This window comes from Haemorhous mexicanus, chromosome 12, assembly GCF_027477595.1.
Source record: "Haemorhous mexicanus isolate bHaeMex1 chromosome 12, bHaeMex1.pri, whole genome shotgun sequence".
NCBI lineage: Eukaryota > Metazoa > Chordata > Aves > Passeriformes > Fringillidae > Haemorhous > Haemorhous mexicanus.
The window spans coordinates 4,806,711-4,828,227 of NC_082352.1; the positions used below are offsets into that span (position 1 = coordinate 4,806,711).

General features: G+C 39.0%; 1 protein-coding gene across 4 annotated transcripts; it reads right to left on the bottom strand.

The window, feature by feature from the left end:
* Window positions 1–4,966: 4,966 nt before the first annotated feature.
* Window positions 4,967–19,841, bottom strand: GPATCH1 (G-patch domain containing 1). Of its 4 annotated transcripts, none has more exons than XM_059856967.1 (20): window positions 19,709–19,841; window positions 18,622–18,756; window positions 18,255–18,340; window positions 17,714–17,874; window positions 17,262–17,359; window positions 17,071–17,129; window positions 16,497–16,742; window positions 15,554–15,701; window positions 14,730–14,809; window positions 13,517–13,721; window positions 12,636–12,923; window positions 10,729–10,910; window positions 10,252–10,379; window positions 9,852–9,985; window positions 9,355–9,524; window positions 8,464–8,674; window positions 7,652–7,765; window positions 7,069–7,193; window positions 6,412–6,557; window positions 4,967–5,274 (listed from the first exon to the last, which is right to left on the bottom strand). In XM_059856967.1, the coding sequence occupies exons 1-20, from the start codon at window positions 19,782–19,784 to the stop codon at window positions 5,253–5,255; spliced, it is 2,814 nt and encodes a 937-aa protein (XP_059712950.1). In that variant the 5' UTR covers window positions 19,785–19,841; the 3' UTR covers window positions 4,967–5,252. The 4 variants fall into 4 exon arrangements, with proteins under 4 accessions (XP_059712950.1, XP_059712949.1, XP_059712952.1 ...); XM_059856966.1 differs by having other exon boundaries at window positions 8,464–8,677; XM_059856969.1 differs by having other exon boundaries at window positions 8,464–8,677; window positions 19,746–19,796.
* Window positions 19,842–21,517: the final 1,676 nt, after the last annotated feature.

Sequence of the window (21,517 nt, forward strand, 5' to 3'; positions counted from 1 at the left end):
AATGTCTGTTTTATGTCCTTCCCTCTGGTTTTTCATCGATTCCTCATTCTCAGTCACAAATACAGGCTCTTGTCTTCAAATACAAAGCTCTGTGATTTATTCTCAGATATTCATCTCCCTTCTGCCTTACCTCTGATGCCAGCCTTTGTCACGGTTACATTTTCAAAATTGATGGGGTTCCCTTTGCTGTCCTTCAAGTTCTGAAGCATTCATCTATAAATAACTGGAAATCTCTCTCATAATAGAAAATCCCACTGATGCCTTGGAGTGGCTACCTAGAACAGAGGCTAGACAGAGTTAAAAGAATAAAGTAGGTATTTATTAAAGGCCTCTGTCAGGAAAATTAATCCAGAAACATCAGAGGTTTATGTCCAAAAAGGAGGCAGAGGAGTCCTTTTTACTTTCTTCAAATACAGGGAGAGGCCATGGGGCATTTCCCCTGGGATCTCTCAGATTTTTGGAGGACGCAGACTTATTTTTATCCAGATTTTCTGGCCACATTTTCCTCTTTCCCCGTTGGCTGAGGTACTTGACAAAGGTACACCTTTGTCTTTTCCTTGTGTCAATTAGTGGAATTCCTTATGGAATTTATGGTTCTTCCCATTGTGTGTTTGTGAAGACAAATCTGTCTCATTCCATTTTCAATCAGTGGAATCCTCCCCATTGTTTATCTGGCAGCATCTAGCTCTATTTACCAGCAAACCGAGGGTTTGTTGTAAAGACAGTCCCTCATTCCTTGGGCAGTGCAAAAGCCTTGCAGACTACACCCAAAATGGACCATGGTCATGAGTTTCTCAGACAGATATAAGTTTGGTTTATTTGCATACCAGAGGTTAATTGTTCAGTTATAGCTTCAGGTAGTGAAGTCACATTCCCCCGGTTTGCTTCCCCCCCATTTCACTTTCATTTACACTTTTCAGGCCTGAGGCTGTGTTGGTGACCTTGGTTCTCAGGCCTGGAAGGATTGTTTAGTCTGACCAAAATGTGAAGAGAGCTTGCTGACACTTACATGGATCAGTTACACAGTAATGCAGTACAGGACCTGAAAAAATAGAAAAAGCTAAAACTTAAGGCATCACCACTTAAACATCATTTTGTTTTGATACAGCAGCAATCCACAGACTGCTGAAGTGCTGAGATGATGACCCATACTGAATTACTGGCTCATTTATCATGGAATCATTCTGGTTGGAAAAGACCTCTAAGGGGATGAAGTTCAAGCAATAACCCTCTGCTGCCAGGTCCAGCACCACTAAACCTCCTCCCTCAGTGCCACATTTACACTCCTTCCCTTCAGAGCCCTCTGGGGGTGATGACACCACCACTGCCCTGGGTAGCCTGTTACAATGCTTGTCAAGTCTTTGCATGAAGAATTTTTTCAAATATCCAAATTAAGCCTCCCATGGGGAAACCTGAGGCCGTGGTACTTCTCCATCACCTTCTATCTACTTACCCTGTTACACACAAGTGATTAATTGAAGTGATTTCAGGAAGAGGGCTATCTTCCTGTTGTATCTGTGGGACCCTCAAAACATGATCAGTCCTAACCCAGAAATACAGCTTTGAAGTAAAGCATCAAAAGAAGCGTGGCCAGCAGGCCAAGGAAGGTGCTCCTGCCCCTCTGCTCTGCTCTGGTGAGATCCCAGCTGGAGTACTGCCTCCAGCTCTGGGCTCCTCAGCACAGGAGAGGCAGGAAGCTGCTGGATCAGAGCCAGAGGAGGCCACCAAGATGATCAGAGGGCTGGGGCAGCTCTGTTTTGTGGAAAGACTGAGATAATTTGGATTGTTCAGCCTGGAAAAGAGAAGCTTTGGGGTGACCTAATTGTGCCTTTGCAGTAGCTGAAGGGAGCTTGCAAGAAAGATGGAGAGAGGCTGTTGACAAGGGCCTGAAGCTACAGGAAAAGGGAAAATGGCTTCAAGCTACAAGAGGGTAGGTTTAGATTGGTAGTAGGAGGAGGTTCTCTGTGAGGGTGGTGAGGTAGCCCAGAGGAGCTGTGGGTGCTGCATCCCTGGAAGTGTCCAAGGCCAGGCTGGACAGGACTTGGAGCAGCCTGGGACAGTGGAAGGTGTCCCTGCCCATGGCAGGGGCTGGAACTGAATGCTCTTTAAGGCTCCTTCCAACCCAAACAATTGTTTCTTTGAAGTTCTTTAGTAAAACAAATAAAAATACAAATCAAAATTTACAAATGGATTATGGTGCCCACCTGACTGTAAGCATCCACCACAAAAACCCATGAGGACTGCTGACATGCAGAGTAACTCACATTTCAGAGCATCACAGGATCAGTCATCATACCTTCACCTAGGTAAACCATCTTCCATTTCCATGATTAACCTCATTTCTACAATCAGATTTTTGTTTGGGTAAAACAAAGAAATTTTAGAATCAGTCAGAAAGTAGGCAACATAAACTCCCTTCATGATGTGTTCTTTCATTTGTCTTCAATATGAGAATAAAATCTTGTATCTCTGACTGTAACTGCCCTTTTTGACTCCAGGTGTCAGATCTAGAGCTGCTCCCTCACAAGGGCTTTCACTGGAAGGAGCTATCCTGCTAACTTGGCAGCCCTTGATAACAGACAAAACTTGAAAGTAAATGTATTTTTCACTTTTTCACTTATTTTCTCAGTGTGTGTCAATGTACTGACAGCAGAATGATTAGGAATGTCTCTAAGATCAAAGAAAAAAAAAAGATCAAAGCTACTGTGTGTTCTTGTTCTATCGAGTCAAAAAAGTCTTGCAGTCAAAACTGCCCTTCCAGACTTAGCCAGTCTTTGTCTGCTGCATGCACTATTAATCTTTGTTTTCCAAAAGATATGTGCACTGTCAGTTCACAGAGATACTGTTTGTTGTCAAGAACTTCAAATGCTTCCTCAGTACAGCCAGTCATTTGGTATCTACTCTTTCAAAGGGAAAAAAGAGAATGCCAGAGTGAAAATTGTCAGGGCTGGCCTAGTCCCCCACAATCCAAATCCACCATACTCTCCTGAATTCTATTTGCTTCAGCTGCTGCTGTAGGGGAGGAAATCAGGCTTGTCTTCCTGTATTTTACATAATCTTGCCTGTACATTGCTGTCAGAAAGTTCCCAATATTCAGGGAAATACTTTTAGAGAGATTCTGAAAAAAGAAGTATTGCTCAACAAGTGTTAAAGAAAACTTCCTTGGATAAAAATTAGAGAGAGAAAATTTCTTAAACAGAAGTTAGACAATACAGACAAGTGGCACATTATTGCCTTTTCAGCAAAAAGAACATTCAAGAATCTATTCTACTTTAAAAAAAATAATGGATTATCTTCGTATTTTCTGGTCTTGATTTCAGTTTACTTATATAAAAGAGCTGAATAGCATTCTGCTGAAGACAGAAAAATAAAAGTTCCAGTTCTGAGTTCAGACAAAGCAGGAAAGTTAAACTGTACATGTCATGACTAATACACTGAGACACTTATTTTTATATCTCCAATCTACAATATCTGCTTACAGTTGTCATGTGTTTATTCACTCGCCATTAAAAGATGTGACTTTTTCCTTCTATGGAAAGAAGGAAACTCTTCCCTTCCTTTCCTGGTTTCTTGGAGCCAGCCATCCACAGCTCTTGGCTAACATAATGCTGCTAAGCTGAACCTTGTCTGGACTTTTTGTGCTTTTGGGCTTCTTGGGCCTTTTCAGTATGCCTGAAAATCTTCTGGTTATGGTAGAAACCTGGCACTGCTCAGCAGGAAATCTGCATTTCAGATACTTCATGAATTATTTCATCTGAATTAATATGACATTCATGCACTGCTGCTCATTACCCGTGCTTAGATTAACTCATGGCAGTTTAATGCATGCAGATCTCAGTGCCTGCAGTGTGCTTAGCACAGCCAGTCCCTTGCTTGCACAGCACTCACGGGCTCACATAAGCTGAGTTCAGTCCACGAGGGGGAGTGAGAAAGCAGGAACCACAGAATGGATCCTGAGTCCCACTTGACAGCAAAGTTCACATCCTTGATACCACCTTGGAGCAAATTTACTGGATCTAGTTGAGAAGAAAAAATGCTGATGGATGGGGACTGTGTTTTTGTTTTTCCGGATATTTGTTTTCAAACTCTTCTTCCTCTCAAAAAAAAAAAATAATCTTTACATCTCATGAAGTCTCTCAAGTCTTTCAAACACTTGTTTCCTTGATTCTGGCCCATCAAAGCACAGCACATCGAGCTCTTAGGCCACGTGTTCTGGCCAAGACTTACAAATTTTGGCAAAAATATTTTGAAAAGTCTTTTCTTCACTCATGTGGGAGTTTGCTCATGACTGTCAAGGATGTGTTTGTGTGAACAGAGCTAACAAACACCAGCTGCCACAAGCATAAACCCCATACACAGTGTCAGAGATCTTTCCATGCCTGGGCTGGCAGCAGTCCCCCAACTCCTCATGGGCAGGGCCCCAGCCCCCCCTGCCCTTCCCAGAGCCCTGAACCCACAACTCCTGCCAGGGCTCCAAGGTGCCCCACAGCTGCTCCCCACCACCTCAGCATTATTTCATGGCTCATATTTAAATTATTCTACAACATGACAACTGCAGACATCAACAGTTTTCTTTGTAACTACATAAAATGAAGCAGTTTATAGCCATACATAATCTTTTAGCTCATTAGCTGTGATAATTTATGTGAAATGAACTGTGTAGGGCCAGGACTTGGGCTTGATGATCCTGAAAGGTCCCTTCCAACTCAGCATATTCTGTGATTCTGTCAAAGGTTATTGGTTTAGAGCTGCTATAGTAAATGTTATACAATTTGAAGAGGCAAAAATAACAGCTGGATACTCAAAAACTGCAATGTGAAATTCTACATTAGATTCAATAAAAATACTTGCACCCAATAAAAATTTTACATTGCTTTAGTTTTAACTTCCTAACTTAACTCAGACTGAAACTTACTCTCCAGTGTTTTAGAGGTCTTAGGTATAACAAATTATCACTATACAAAACTTATTTGTAATAATAAAGTTTATTAAAATGCTCTGTTTTATTAAATAAAACAGAGCCTGCAGTATTTCAGATTATTATGCCCAAAAAGGGGTCTTTTCAATGTTCTATAACCCATACATTTTGTACTCCTGGAACATCATAAACATATGCACATTTACTTTCAAAGAAATTCAATATGAATACTATATCTCTAGTGCTTCACATTATACACCACTGATCTACCATCACAGAGGAGATCAAAATTTGAGATCAAGTCACACGACACTGAAGAACACAAGACAGCTCCTCAATACTGAAGTTGTTTTAATCTGAAAGGGAGGAGAAAAAGGAAAAAGGTCACACTAAACAGTCACACACCACATTAGGAACATTTCATTACTTGAGCAGTTTCTTAAGCCTTAGTTGCAGAGAAAGATCTGAGTTGTATCAGCAAAACATTTTCTCAGTGATAAGAGACATGCAAGTGTGAAAATTCCAAAACAACTGCTTGTACAAAAAAATCTATTTTGTGCAAAATGCATAAAACCACATTTCAGCTATTCAGAAACCCAAGTAGTAGTTCGTTTTTTGATATGAAAACACCAACACATAACTGACACTCAGCTCCAAAGGAATGAAGGCAGAGTCCCTTCAAATGCCAGCTGGTACCTGCCCGTTCCACTCCACAGCTTGACCCCAGTCCCTGCCATGAGAGCAGATGGATGTGGTATTCAACAAACACCCTGAGCCCTCTCCTTCAGCTAGCCAGGGACACTGAACAGAAGCCACTGCAGTGACTGTTCCACATGGGACATTTCTGAAGCTGACTATGACCTGCACCAGAGACAGCTAGGCTTGTTCTACTTCAAGTGTGTGCAAATTATTGTGAAATGTGCTTTTCTGGTTTTCACATTTATGTTAGCACTATCTTCAAGTCTCTAGTTTATAAAAATGCAACAGCACAGTCTAAATTTAGAAGCCATGTACATGACTCAAGCATTGTTCTGCTTGCTTCACTGTCCCTTGCTGAAGCATTGGTGCCACACAACAGATCTCTCTGAATGGAATCCTAGCAGAAAATGTTTCTTCCAATGTTCCCAAATCAACAGAAGTAGATAAATGAAAATATGAATTTTTACCTGCACTAGTTCCATTTTTAATTCCTATTCAAAATACCTTCCAAAAATATCAGGCATCTTGAATTATAATGTCCATTAGCTCTGCTAGGCCTGTGAGTTTAGTGGTCTTTACCTTAAGAGGCTTCTATCCTAAAATTAATTACCCTCTAGATTAAAATGTCTAAATTTGTACCCTTTCCTCACCAAAGTGAGCAATATTTTATCTTCATAAAGAAACTGGCTTATTCACATTTGCTGCAAATAGGTTCACTAGTATGACAACTCTTAAATGAATATTTTAGTTATTCACTGTAAGTGTGCAAGTGTTTGAGTAACCTTTCTGCTTACCTTCTAAGGAGTTCTTTAGGTGACAAGCCTGTGGTGTCCATATCACTAAGGCTGTCACTGCTATCTGTAGTGTCTGAGCTGCTGTCTTTTTCTGATTTTTTATTCCTGTGTTTTCCTTTGTTTTTCTGTTTCTTGTGCTTCTTTTTCTGTAAAAAGAACAGGAATAATCCTTTATCTCCTTGTGAAAGACTTGGATTTTTCTGAATGTCAACCAAAGAAAAAAGTGCATTTCAGAATGGACTCAAAGCTTAACTAAAACAGAACAGCTATCAATGACTCTTATCCACTACTCAGACCAAGCTTAAAAAAAATAATCATAAACCAAAAATCATTTAATCCAAGCACTCAACTCTCCCTAAAGCAGACATTTCATTACAGTTATTTAAGCCATGAATACAATTCCCAGAATGTGTCTGACATCTTCCACACAGAACATGAAACTGCCCACAATATTGTACCTGTAGTCACATGTGTGCATATGGGAAAAGCAGCATCATAGCAGGATCATGTTCTGGTTTCAAAACATCAACAAAATTCTATTGCTTAAATTCTAGTCCCAGTACATATTTTTTTCTACAACCAAACATAAATAATAAAACATTCTGAAAAGCAGATCAAAGAATCAATAAATCAGAAATCAGTATTTAAATTTATTACCTTTTCCTTTTTGCGTTTGCGTTCTTTCTTAGTCTTGTGCCTCTCTCTGATTTTCCTATGCTTTTCTTTCCTGCTAGGCCCAGGAAAAGCTGCTGGCACCTCTGTTTGTTGTTGCCAAGTAGTGCCTAAAGTACAAAGCAAATGCATAAAGAATAAAAAAATACCCTGACCAAAACAGGTTAATTTGGTTATTACATTCTGTATTACTTTTAACCTAAATATGACAGTTAAACAAACAAACCCCCTAACTTTAAAAAGGAAATTACATGTCTAAAACTCCCACCTGCAACATCCCTTATTGTAATTAAATGCCTTTGCAATGTGTTAAAAAATGAAATTGCAAGGCTGTCCTCTATTTTTTATCATTACCTTTAGAGACTTAAAACAAACCTGGTATCCAGGCAAAGAGGTTCCTGCTGTGGGTCTTAGCATGGCACCAAAACATTGGGTGATGCCTGTTTACATAACACACATTTAAGAGATGGATGGCCTATTCACAAATGCTTTTTTAAAGAGAGATACCATGTATTTTATAACAATTTCAATGTGCAAAATTTACATTCTAGATGCTTACAGAACCTACCAGAAGAAAAAGCTGGTGGCAACTTTGGTCCAAATTCCTCTGCTGCATCCAGCTCCTGCTGCTTTGAAGTAGGCAATGAAGAAATGCCAGATTCAGCTGTAGCAGTCACACTTTCTATGAAAAAAAACAAAACTTGCTATATGAATATTTTTTCCAAGAAGTGCTGAAGGAAGTTCAAGGAGGCTTTTAAAAACCTTTAAGAAAGCAAACTGATCAGCATCCTCTAGCTCTATGGAGTGCTTTGGCCAACTGGGCAGCTGACATTCTGAAACATGTCAACATACTGTAGGGCTTTTTTTCCTTTTAAATCAAAATTAACCTTTTAAACTATAAATTATTAATTAACTTGCTATTAGTCTATTTGTTTGCTTCCCTTTTGTAACAGTACTATTTTCCATTACTCAGAATGAATAAAAAACTCCATGAGATGTGTAAGGTTAATAAACACTACAAGTTACATGTTAATAGAAGCAACTGTGACAGTAAGTGAACAAAGTATTTTCATTTTCAGTATGTTCTTACACTGGATGTTCTGCTGCCCCTCACTGTATAACAGGCACATTCCATGCAGCAGTTTGCTTGTAAACTCCACACAAAAGGTACATGGCAATGCTAATAACACTGTAACATGCAAGGCCCTATTCAGTGCTGTATTGTTTGCATTTTCTACATGACCAGCTCCACCAATCTCACATGACCTGCACAGGAGCACAGCACTGTCCTAACAGTACAAGAATGTGTGATTCAAAAATAGAACTTTTACAAGGTATTTATTTTATGTTGCATAAAAATGAACTTCCAGTAAGCACTACCTTGTAAATTTGAGGAAGTTGTGTCTGCTGTGTCAACTTGCTTGGTGGTTTCTGACTGTCTTTCTGAAGTAGTTGGTTGCTGTTCTTCATCACTCTCTTCTTCTTCAGAGGAAGATGATTTTTCATCTGAGGAGCTCACAAAGATGGCCTTAAATAAGTCCATGGGTGGTCGTTTGCTTTCTTCCTCCTGATTCTTATCTTCCTCAGCTACCTGCTAAATAGCATCACAACAAACTGTAAGCACTAATGAAACTAACAACCTCTCTCTGATAAGGAATAACTTCAAGCATGCTGACAGCTATTTATGAACCATTTGGATGGCACAACAGCTGTGAAATAAACAATCTTAGTCCCAAACAGTAAAGCTCTGAAATGCTGAGAAACTAAGCCAGTGTCCTATAAAGAGTAGTGCAGTTTGTGAAAATGGATCCCCAGATACTTTAAATTCTAATTCATTAATTCAAACTTCAATTATATAAAACTAAATTCAAGCAAAAGGAAAACATCACCTTTCTCCCCAGAATATGCACTCTCTTCTATGGAAAGGAGAAAAATACATTCTGTGCCTGTGAGCAGAGCAGTGGTAAAGTTACTGAATTTAGTTCCCAGACTACTGGGCTACATTTTTTCTTCTCTTAAGCCCTACTTCAAGTATAATCAGAGCTAAGCTGCAAACATCTTGCATCCCAGAGTTATAACCTCAAAGTTCTTCAAAGTGCCATCTCATGCCTTGGCTCATCTTGAGCTGGCTCTTGTGCAAACTGATCTGTTTTCATATATTAACAATTCATATTAACATATATAAACAATTCATATATTAACCCATCTTATTTCTGGGTTTTCAAGGTTTACAGCTATTACCTTTAAGTTCAAACCCTGTTTTAAACTCACCACAGAGGGAGGAGTTTCAGTTGTCCCAGTTCCACACTCTTCTTTGGCTGGCACTGGGGGCTGCTGCTGAGCATCAGCTTTTGATCTAGCAAGACTAATGAATTCACTGATGGAATCTTTCTTCTCCTTCTCTTTATCTGACACATCCCACCTTGAAGATTTCTTTGGTTCTAAAATATCCAAAATATTCAAATCACCTGCATGCCAAATTGTAAAATCAAGTAGGCCATGAAATGCAGAACATTACTCTGCTTCTTCAGTTTGACATTTTTAAAATCTTTCTAATGAATACTCGACCTATAAATGTCTTTTAGGTAGAAGAAATTAGCTTTATATCACTAACTTCAGTTTTTATGTCACTGAATTTTTATTTCAGTTCCTTTGTTTGGGTTTTTTAAATAAAAAAAATCACGTGGCTAGGTTCTCAATGACAAAGATGCCTTTTCTGTACTATTATCTCATGTATAGCTAAATTAATAAAGTAACAACAAACTTACTGTTGAGACTGTTACTCTCTTGGATCTTTTCCTTTGTTGCTTGAGTTACAGATGTGGTGGGCTCAGGCACAGTTAAGAAATTAAAAACAGAATACTTGTCTCGTTTCACTTTTGGCAAACCCACTACAGAAGAACTAGAGGGAAATAAAATTGTTTGCTGATTATTGTTTTAAACACAGAAAAGTTCTCAAATTAGCTACAACAACCCTAAACTCCTACAGTAGTCCTTCAAATGCATGCTATTTTATCAGAGGTCACCATACCTCATGACACAAATAAAAACTTTGGGCAGTTCTGTATAACCTTATGACACAAGAAAACATCAAGCCAGATTTTCTACAAGCAACTGAAAAACTCAAATAATAAAAAGTTTTAAAAATATAAGTATGAATTATCTTACTCAGGATATGGATCACGAACATTAAATCTTTTACACAGCAGCTTATCAGGATGCCATTCAAAGTTGTCTCTTGTGAGTTTGCCAAACATCTTCATCTTCACAGCTGTTTCCTTATCATCAATATCATTCTGAAAAAGTCAAACGTTTATAGCTGATAAATAATTTTTTTAAAGAGAGATATAAAATGTATTTTATATACAGTTTCAATGTGCAGAATTTACACTCTTTAATTTACAGAATTAACAGCAGAATTTCCACTCACAAAAAACCTCACTGAACTGTTGTAAGATTTATGAACAGGACAAATCCATCAATATTTAAATGCTGTTTAACAAAGACTACTCTGTGTTTTTAAAAGCTGCTAAACAGAAGGGCAACAAAACAGTGACATATCTTCATGAGAGTTTAAAAGAAGAAGTCAGGGCTAAGGCAACGACTGCAGCTCCAATGGATTAAAAGACAGTAGGCAGCAAATACCTCTTGGTCTCGAGGGACTTCAACTTTGTCAACATCATCTTCATATTTGGCCCGGGTGAATCTGGATGAGAGTGTGGAATTTGAGGACCTGTAGAACATTGCTGCACGGAAGAACTCCTCCTGTTCTCTGCCTCGCTCCCACTCCGTCATATTCTGGTCAAAAAAGCGCTCCAGTCTTTCTCCTGTAGGATGAGGAGAGAAATGCTTAGCAGAGATGGCAGCGTGCTTTGGGTCAACACCTTTCAAACAAAAAATAAGGTCATGAGCAAGTCTGCTTCAGTACTAACCTCAACTGTGTTATTCTCTGATAAATGGAGGTAGTTTTTCAAGACAGCAAGACTGACAGCATTTGCCAAATGCAAAATTGATATTTTAAGTAATTTTACTTGTAGAACTGATTCCTTACTCGTTGCCCTTTAAAGAATGTTCAAAATACTTAATGGATTTAACAGGTGATTAAAACAAAAAGTATAACCCAAAGCTTTATCAAATAACAAAAACATAGAACAAAGAATTTAAGCCTGGCTATGCTTTGGTAACTTGCTTTCTGGTCTATGAAGTGCCCACTGGTAAATACAGAGTTTGCACACAAGTTTACAGCAACAGGTTCAGTTTGTCTCCCAGAAGGAAGAGGAAATAACACCAGCCAAGCAAATACACTCACAGTACAACAGACCTCTAACCATTCCAGTTATTTACACATTTCTACATTTTCATCATAATGACTAGGGAGGCACTTACAGTCATAACACAGTCAGAACTGGGAATATTCAACTTTACCTGGGGAAAATCCAAGTCCTGAACTGAGCTATGGATTCAAAGCTCAAGGAGTCTGTCCCAATGCAGTAACCAGAAGAGGCTACTGACCAGAAAATATTTCTTTTATATAATGAAAAGGACTTAAAAAAAGACAAAACCCCCAAAAAATCCCAAATCACAACTAAAACAACAAACCTAGGTTTTCCACCTGTCACCATATGCTTTCCTCTGTCAAATTTCCCTGGAGTCCATTTTCTTCTTCCCCAGTAGCCCCTGCATACTTCAAAATTGGGAAAAAACCCAACCCTTTTTTTTGAAGTTCATTTCAAGGCAATTTAAAGTCATGGGCTGATGATGAACTCCCTAGATCAAGTTCAGCTTTTCATGCCTCACAGAAAAATCACAGAACTGCAGAACTCACCACAAAGTATCCCAAGTACCTAGTTTAATCTAATATACACCACAGTATAATTTAATATCAAAAACCTAAACAAAATGGAAGGAGCCTGAAACAGCATGAAAAGAGATGATGAAGCAGGTTGGATGTTTTCTTGGTGAGTAAGAGCTCTGCATGGATGCTGTGTTTATACAGTCATAAATTTTTCTGGGAAGAACATAAGTGACAGCAGTAGTTTGAGTGTCTGAAGGACATACAATACAAGCTTTGACAAGAGTGAAATACTTCATTCACTTCAGGGTTCTTACCCTCCCCTGGAGCAGAGGGAATGGGTTTTCTTCTGATTCTACCCAATCCTCTTACTGCCTTTATATGATCTGTCAGTCTCCTCTAAGAGAAACTAAATTAAAAGGCTTGTTCCACTGACCAAAGCTTAAATGTACCTTGGCAAATGAAATAAGGGAAATCCAGGAAATGAAGTAGAATTTAACTTCTACTACATCACAGAAGTATGAAATGTAATGCCTAAAATCAAGACCTGCTGACAACTGAGTAACTGAGCAGTTCTCTTGAAATCAACATGACTAAGTATCAGTAAAGATTTCTGTTGACATTGGTCCTGAAAAGAAGTAAAAGGAGAAATGCTGTGGAATTCAGGAAGAGCACTCATAGTGAATATAAAATGCACTGGGAAAAAAAAATAAAAAGGGGGGGAGAGGGGAAAGAAAAAATTAATCAAGAAATATTTTACCTTTTTCTCCTTGTTTAAGACTTTTCACAAAATTTTCATATCTTTTTTGTTTTTCTGGATTTTTTGCAAATGGTTTGAAGTCACTAGAACCAGCATTTGTTAACTGCCCTCCCAGCAGCATCTGCCATTTGTGAGCAGCATCTTCTGGGGAGGCCAACTGCAATCTGCTATTTGGTGACTGCTGAGACACTGGTTTTGCTTTCATTTGTTGTTCAGATGCTTGTTTCACTTGTTTGAGTCTTTCTCTATCTTTCTCAGACAGATATTCCAAAACAGAAGGAGCTGGACCTAAGCAGAAAAAAGCAGTGAAGAGAAATCAGTTAAGATAAAGAGAAATGAAAAATTACTAGAACTATTTCTTCTACTTTAGTTGAGGAAAAATCCCTACCACATGTGTATAAATTCAGATAAAATGCTCTTAAAGCAGAAATTAACAATAAAATGGCATACATGGCAAATAAAAATTTGGACACCATTACATCTTTTATGCTATTTACATATAACTTAATAAAGTTTACCACTGTAGATACAAATATGAGCCACAGTTACAAATTATCTTCTTAGTATATCTGAATGTATTTCAGTAAAAGATTTTACAGAAAAAATTATCACAGCCTATTATATTCATAAAAGGTCACAACCTCCCAAACAAATCCAACACATACTTTTTGTCTTTAAAATATTCAAGTAAATGAAAATACAGACAGTTACATCAACAATTCACCTGCTGAGATGAACCTGAACAATGAAATGGTAACTAGATTTGATATGTTTGTGTTAGGAAATCAGCACTCAAGGCCAGAGTAAATCCTTACTGTTCTATAACTGAACATACAAACGTGCTTGAAACACAAGCAAGACATGGTCATGTATCTTCCCACCTTTCAGCTCAGTCTCTCCAAGCTGTTCTCTCCTCTGAGCTGCATTCAAAGCATGCCTGCTGTGGTGTGCTGGGTCACTCTCCAGCTTCCCAGCTGACTCCTCCAATGCCTTCTGCAAATGGCAGCTTTCATTCCCAGCTGGCAGCACAGGTCGAAAGTAATGGACTGGTCTGTAACTTCGTGGCAGGCTGGGTGGGGGATAAATCTGGGGGGAAAGGGGCAACAAAACAAAAACCCACTGAGAGAGAGAGACAACCTTGTATGCAACACTTACAAATGTGTTCCAGAAAAAGCTCAACCTAAGAACTCCTCAATTTACATCTTAGCAGGAGAAACAGATAGTACAAGCTCCCAGTTCCTACAGAGCAGTAAGTGGCACTGTAATACAAACTGGGAACAAACAGATTGCCAATATATTTACAGCTATGAAAAAATATGAAAATGTGCACATTAAGTGACAGAATAATTAACAAGTCTTAGGATGCACTGCTTTTATTTGAGAAAACACCTTTTAACATTGCTTATTAATTTTTTAAACAGAAGTCAAATGATTTAATCAATTGTACAACTGAATACTTCCATGCTTACTATATTTTACCATCTTTCAAAGTGCTTTTCCCCACGTTCTTCATTCAAGCTGTCACTTAAAGGGTTAGCTCTGTGCTCCCTATAGGATGGGATTTTATGTACCACACAAATAGTCTTCCTTAGAAAGAGGACCCTGACATACAATTGTTTGTCATTCTAGTTTATGCAAGTATATATGGCATGAATTATGTAAACCTGAAGATTGGACTAAGAAATTAAATTGTCACCAAAATAGCAAAGTGGACGAAGCATGAGGCCTGCTTTTTACAGAAAACTGAATGTTACATATGAAAGATCTAGAACCAAAATATGTAATTTTTTATTTATTTTTTAAGTTAAATTAAACCATTCCTCCAACTTCATGGAAAGTAGCAGTGAATAGTGTGGAAGGAATTTGTTCAAACCCAGTACTCAGGCAAACTTTAAATACCCTCAGGAGTCTTATAAATTTTAGGTTTATATTGAACAGCCTCCAGTGCTATAATTTTGTTCATTCAGCCATTTTTACTGCTGACCAAAACATTTATTTCTAAGAGCAGAAAAACACCAAGAAGCAGTAGAGTCCACACAGTTCACATAATGAATGCTGTTATTCTTAAAACATAAAATATCACTATCTGCTTACCTTGACAGGAGCTGATGGTTTTGATGCCAAGGAAAAACCAGCCAGGACTTTGCCTATATATTTAAAATCTCTTTCAGGCCCTACAAAATGATCATAGATATAATATTTAAAACATGCATGTTAGGCAATTTTTTTTCTGAATATTTTCCAAACGTCACTGTATATTATGAGTCATAATTGTAGTTTGTCTTCACCACCTTTCATTTAAAATTAAGGGTTCTGATTCTGGATTAGTATTATACAACTAAAAACTACTCCCAGAGTGACTGCTGAAGGTTGAACATGGCTTACAGTGAAGCAGCAGTATCCATACTGAGCACAGCCAACACCATCAGTGCCATTGATGTGTACAACCAACATAAACAGCTGCTCCAGAAATTACAACAGTATTTCATGCACTCACACAGTGCAGTAAAAATAAAGTGGTACCAAGATACAATTTACAAAAATTATCTGAAAATACAGAAGTTCATCTAAAAAAAAAAAAAGTTCTCTTTTTAAGTGTTGGGCCATATTTTGTAACTGTGGTTCACAATCACTTGTTTTCTTCAGTGAAACTGAAGGCTGTTTCTCACAAAGCAGCACATATTGTCCCTCTGAAAATATGTTTTGAACGTTTAATCTACACTGGGATTAGTGGAAGACTTTAGAAATTATTTCTGTAATTGAACATCTCAATATAGAAGGAGGACTAGTTGAATTTTCAGATATGAAAGCTGAAAATTACAATATGTGGTAAATACAGACTACTTTTCTTTTCTTTTTTTTTTTTTTTTTCTTCCCCCACATTACACTCACTCTTTAAAGAGACCCACAATTCTTACTTTTTTTTGATTTATACTGTTTTGGTGCTGTCCAGCCATACAAGCCATCCCCAGGCTCCTCATCCTTCAGAACTGTATCATATTTTGACAGCGTGTCCGTTGCATAAATATCATCATCTTCTTCCTCCAGAGCTCCTACACCAAAAGCCTAAAATACATATTTTAAGTAACTCAAAAGTGGGAAAACTTTTAAGTCACATACCAGAACACATCTACATGGACATCTATTCATCTATATAAAGTCTACAATACAAATATAGATACATTGTGAAAAAAGTACAGTTGCACCACAGAAACTGATGTGGAAAAAACCCCCACACCTGAGTGAGCAACAAAATCAAACACATTCCACTCCCTTGGCAGGGAGGGACAGCAAGTTTGGTGTGCACAAGACAAGGACAGCAGACTAGTTCCACCAAAATAACACATGCAATCTGACTAAGAGCAGGTTAAGCTCTCAAAAGGAAGAAAATATGTCAGTTAACAGGGAAATGAAGTAGAATTCCCAGAAAATATAAACTGACAGTGCTTCTAGATAAGAACTACAAATACTCTGGAGCAACACAAAACCTCTCTAGCTCACAGCTACAGCATTATTGAAAGTACAACAGACAAAAAACATAAACTAAAAACACACCGAAAATTAACTTTATCTAATCAAAGTAATACAGAACATTTTCCCATTCAGCTACTCAGAACATTTTTCCATTCAGCTACTCAGTCAGATAGTTTTATAGTTGTCTTTTACAGTCTCGGTAAGTAAAGACATTTGAGAGTTCTAAGGATTTTTCAACATCTTCAAAATAAGTTTTAAAAAAATCCTATTCTCAAGCCACACTTAACATTTCTTACAATATTACAATGACTAGGAGCTTTTAACTTACAACAAAATTGATGGGAATTTACTGCACTAATGATAAAATGCATTAAAAAATGTCCTTACCTGACCTGTAATACCTAGTTTTCTTCCTTTACTGCGTCTCAGATCACCAAGTAAATTGCTTGTTTCTTCAGAACCACCTGTGAAAAGATTCAGGTGTTCTCTTCCAGATGCTCCAAACAAGGCTTGAGAGGGGTCCAAACCCTTATAGCCAAGTCCATGGACATTCTCTTTTGGAGTCAAGTCTACAGGCATTACATCTTTAGGTGCAAAGGTCACATTCTCTGGCTGGTATTCATCCTCCTCATCCTTGTACAAAATGAAAGTTTATGAGAGCAAATATGACTAAAAGTTCTGTATGTTGAGCTTTTAAAATATTCACCTCACACGAGCCTAGGCAAGTTTGCATTTCCTGAATTGTGTATGAACTAAACCTTCTTACATAGCAAAAGCAGAAATTTATATATTAAAACTTTTCTTCACATTAAGCACAGCAAGTATTTATAAACACTTTTAAGAAGATTTGAAAATGCATTTTAAAATACTGTTTGAGGACATTAAAGAAGTTGTTTTGTTTTTTTAATTTGTTATCACATATTCTTACATAAGCCAACAGACCACTTTTTCTGTTCAATACCTCAGAACCCTCAGACAGTCCAGGTGGCAATGCACAACCATAAATCTTCACTGTAGGATCTGTGAGAGACATCATAACATCACATTACATTTATAAAAAAAGGGTTTAAAATCAACTTTCTAATCAGTTTTTGAATGTTAACGTTCTACTAACAAGAAAGTTAATTAGCTCAGGAACTTCCCTGAACTTACCAGGTTTCTGTCTGCGTGGCTTTCTTTTGACTCGTGGGCCAATTCCTTGTCCTTCTTTCCAGCCCATTTTTCGTAACAGTTCAACCCCAACTGTTATTCTAAAAAGAAAAAAAAAATTAAACAAAACCCAAAATTACTTCAAACCACACCTTTCTTAACTGTTGATAAATAATGTACATATATAATAGTTGAACTTCTAGTTTTATATCCTGCTTTAAAATCAAATCTGAAAGTGTTACTATTTGCATACACAATACCTGTCAGTTTATAAATGTTTACTTGGTGCAAGTCTGCACATTCAAAACAAAAATCCAGGTGGAGGCCCTTAGGAAATGTACCACTGCAGGATCTTCCAGTCTCACAATTAGGTGGTGAAACATTACTTATCTAAGCAATACAACACTTCTAAGTGAAATGAATGGTTTGGCAAACTTTCAGGTAAATTTACTTACTTAGATGGTCCAATTAAATCATCAAATGCAGTGGTTCCTGGAATGGGAGCAACTACTCCTGCAATCTGTCTAGCTTTCTCCTTTATTTTGTCTTTAGCTTTAGATGCAAAATCATCTGTAGTTGTAATATCTTTTGGTGCAATCCCAAATTCGCTAAGATCCTGGAAATATACACAAAATGAGAACATTTAGATTAAACATTCTTCAAATTCTTACTTACTAAAAATTCTTAGTAAAGTAATGAAAATGGCATATGACCTTCATGTTTGCTAATTTTCTCAAATCACTTATGCAGTTGTTTTTTCAGTAAATTTAGTGGAAATAGCTTAAACAGTTTCAAAAGAATTTTAAAGTTAAAAGGTTGAGTTCTGGTTTTATTTTTTTAATACTGACATTAGAGGAGCTTCTTAAGTGAACCTATGAAATAGTCTTTATAACCTCATAGGATAACACTGTAAACAATAAGTAATTTCAAGAATCCTTCAATTTTTGCTGTCATGGCAACTATTTACACAAGTTTTCAATTCCTTTCTAAATTTACCTCTTCATCCATGAAGTCTTCTGGTCCAAAAACAGTTCTGTCTGCTCTCTTCTGCCGTGATGACACAAAAGCTGATGGTGTCCATCCTTTAAAGAAGGCAAATATTAAAGTAAGGTACTTAAGAAAACACAATATTAAAAAAAATTAAAACATTTCAACCTTACATCTTAAGTACATATCAAAGAAATATTTGTAAAATTACAGTCCAGAAACTCAGGGAGAAATAACTACAGCAATACTATTTCAACTATTCACAGTATAAGGAAGAGCAGGAACAAAAATGCTTAGTGACAGTTAATTTGTTTTCACTAGCATGACATTATGGTTCTCAATATAACCATTCCCAGAAGACAGCAAAATATCTGACCTTCCTTTGTACCAACAGTGTTAAAGTAGCCAGCAGAAAAGCCACCAGTGAATGCACCATGGAAACGCTGGTATCGTCCCTTTGCATCTTTAACAGTCTGCTCTTGAAGAGGAACTGGCTTTTTAATTCGTTCACCTACAATCAAATAAATCAGTAAGTAAGACACAACTTTACATGAAGGAACAATTTCCCACTTCCTCCAGAGGCTGTTTCTTCCCTGAAAGTAAGAACAGGATCAAACACTAGCCACCCTGACAGGGAAATCACCACATTTCATTTATTTCCACTCCACTCTAGCTATTCATATACACCATTGATAAAGCAAAAGCATGAAGTTTTCACATCAAAATCCGCAGTTCTACTGACTTCTGAGAACACTGGATTTTTTCTTGTGAAAGGAAGCTTTTAATGTATGCAAGACCTCTGGCAGGATTTCTTCACTTCAGTAATTGCTTAAGAAGTTACACATCAAGAGTGTAATAACTGAAACAAAACACAAAATCCATAGACTTTGACACAAACATTTACCTGTTTTTAACAATATTTCTTGAATAAAGAGGCACAGACTTGGGAGTCATAACTGTACATTAGTCCTGGTCCTGTCCACCTCAACCATATAAGCATCAGACGGTCAGATTAGCATAACTCCATATGCTTCAACTGTACTGGGGGGTTTTTTGGGGGGTGGGGAGGACAGAAGCAAACACTGGCACCCAGGTGCACCCGGAGCAGCCGGCACAAGCCGCGGGGTACCGCAGCCACAGCCGCAGCCGCTGTGGTGCCGAGGCCTTTCTTTCCCCGCTCGCCCTGGGCTGGGCCGTCCTCCCGCAGGCCAGCACGGCTGCCGAGCAAGGCCCCAGGCAGCAGGAGCGGGGGAAGCAGGTCTGCGCTGGGCACACACGCCACAGCCCCTCAGAGTAAGGGCTGGGCGGCGTTCAGCCGCGAACCGAACCGGACCGGAGCGCGCAGGCCCTTGGGGATACCCCGGCCCCAGCGCCTCACGCCGGGCCGCTCTCCAGCGCTCGCACAACGCACTGACAGAGAGAAGGAGGAGGAGGAGCAGACGAGCCTCCCGGGGGTCCCTTACCCTCCTGCAGGGGCTGCAGTGGGCTTCCATAGCTCACCAAGTCCTCCTCCTCGCTGTCGCTGCTCTCCGCCGCCATCTTACCCGACGGTGGCCGCGCGGGACAGGGCGGTGTCACAAGAGGAGGCGGAGCCGCGCAGCGCCCGGCACCGGCACCGCCCTGCGCCGCCGGGACGGGAGCGGCGGCGGCGGCCGGAGCCCCTCAGCGCCTCCCGGAGCCCCTCAGCGCCTCCCGGAGCCCCTCGGCGCCTCCCGGCCTCACGGCGGCGTTGGGGTTGCCCGCCGAGCACGGCGCGGCCCTGCGGGCCCTTCTCGGTGCCCGCTCTGAGGGAGGGCAGGCGGGGGCCGCAGCCGGTCCCTCCAGCTCAGCAGTGTTTGGCTGGAAAAGCCCCAGCGGTCCAGGAGCTCTGCGGAGCTACCGTGTGCGAATCCACACCGTCGGTCCGAAACGCTGACTGGTGTCTTTAGAAATTGCCCACGCCGCATAATATTAGTCAAACTCCCGGTGGTCAGCAGCCATGCGGTAACTCCCTGAATCATCGAGCGCAGCCCTCCTCAGACTCAGAGTTAGGAAAAGGGCAGCAATGACTCTTGACGAACAGCTTTCATCTAAATCAAGGTGTAAAGCAGAGTCCACCCTGAATCAAAATCAACGGAGTTGCGGATTTCATTGTACACTTAAGCAAATACACGGCAAAATTTGCCTAACCACGTTGTCTTACGCACTATTGAAGAGTTTGCTCAGAAATCGGGGCAGAAGTCTGAGTGTTCAAACCTTCCCTCCAAGAGCTTCATCCCCGAAGGCTTTCAGGAATCTCTGAACCTCCTTGGGAAGTCCTGTATCGAGAGAGAAACGTTTCCTGAATGTATTTTGTACAAAGACCAGTATTCACCGGTAGGTTCCAAGTGTTCAAAATTTGGATTTGATTTCCACTGTTATCCCCTTTCCCCCCAAAAAAAAAACCCAAACCAAACGCTTCAATTTGCACTGAAGATTCTATCAGTCCACAACTTTTTAAAGTATCACCAGTTTCTCTGAAATCCTTGAAAATAAATCAGAACACAGTTTTCAGATATTCCTTCCCTTAACAGGTAAGACTTCTGTGTATGCTCCATCCCAGTATTTCTCCTCATTTGTTTACATGGAACTGGTTTCTTTCACAGTGAAACTGCCGGAGTTTCACGTGACTTCAGGTTTCCATGAGAAATATTTAGGTGGTTCCGTGCAAATAGGGAGTTCTCTGTTTCATTCAGGTCCCTAATTCACTTAGAAACAATATAGTAGAAGCCACAGACACTCTCCGTGCATTGTCTTTTCTCATCAGTACAGAGCACTTGGCTACAACCCACAGCGGCAAACGAGGTGTTAGCGGATTTGCTGTTTCTCTTTGTTTAGGAAAGAATTGTTCCTGAACAGTGATACTGTGTGACTTCGACTTAACACACCGGCTTAACTAAACCTTTTTTGCACAATGCTCACAGAAAATCTTTTGGGTCTTTTGTCTGATCAGTTCAAAGAGTTGAGGTAATCAAATACTGAGCTTTTTTCCGTTAAGGCTTTTCTGAGATTAGAATTACTTTTGCATCCCAGTGGCATTTCCTTCTCCGTGATAAACTCTCTCATTTACAATTATTAAAACAGGTGACAATTGCTATTTGTAGCTGTTAAATAAGACATTAATTCCAATGTCTTTTTTTTTAAATTGCAATAAATTAAAATATTAGTAGAACTGAGTAGCTTACGTTTCAAATAATTTTTTACAGAAATCTCTCTGGTTAAAAAAAAAAAAAAAAGAAACTGCATTTTTGAAT

Excerpts from the sequence above, each read along its gene's own strand:
- GPATCH1 (XM_059856966.1), bottom strand. The coding sequence starts at position 19,784 with ATGGCGGCGGAGAGCAGCGACAGCGAGGAGGAGGACTTGGTGAGCTAT. Across the intron at positions 17,130-17,261 it reads GCCACGCAGACAGAAACCTG|ATCCTACAGTGAAGATTTAT; the intron begins GTAAGTTCAGGG and ends TGTCTCTCACAG. Across the intron at positions 6,558-7,068 it reads GCAAACGCAAAAAGGAAAAG|AAAAAGAAGCACAAGAAACA; the intron begins GTAATAAATTTA and ends TTCTTTTTACAG.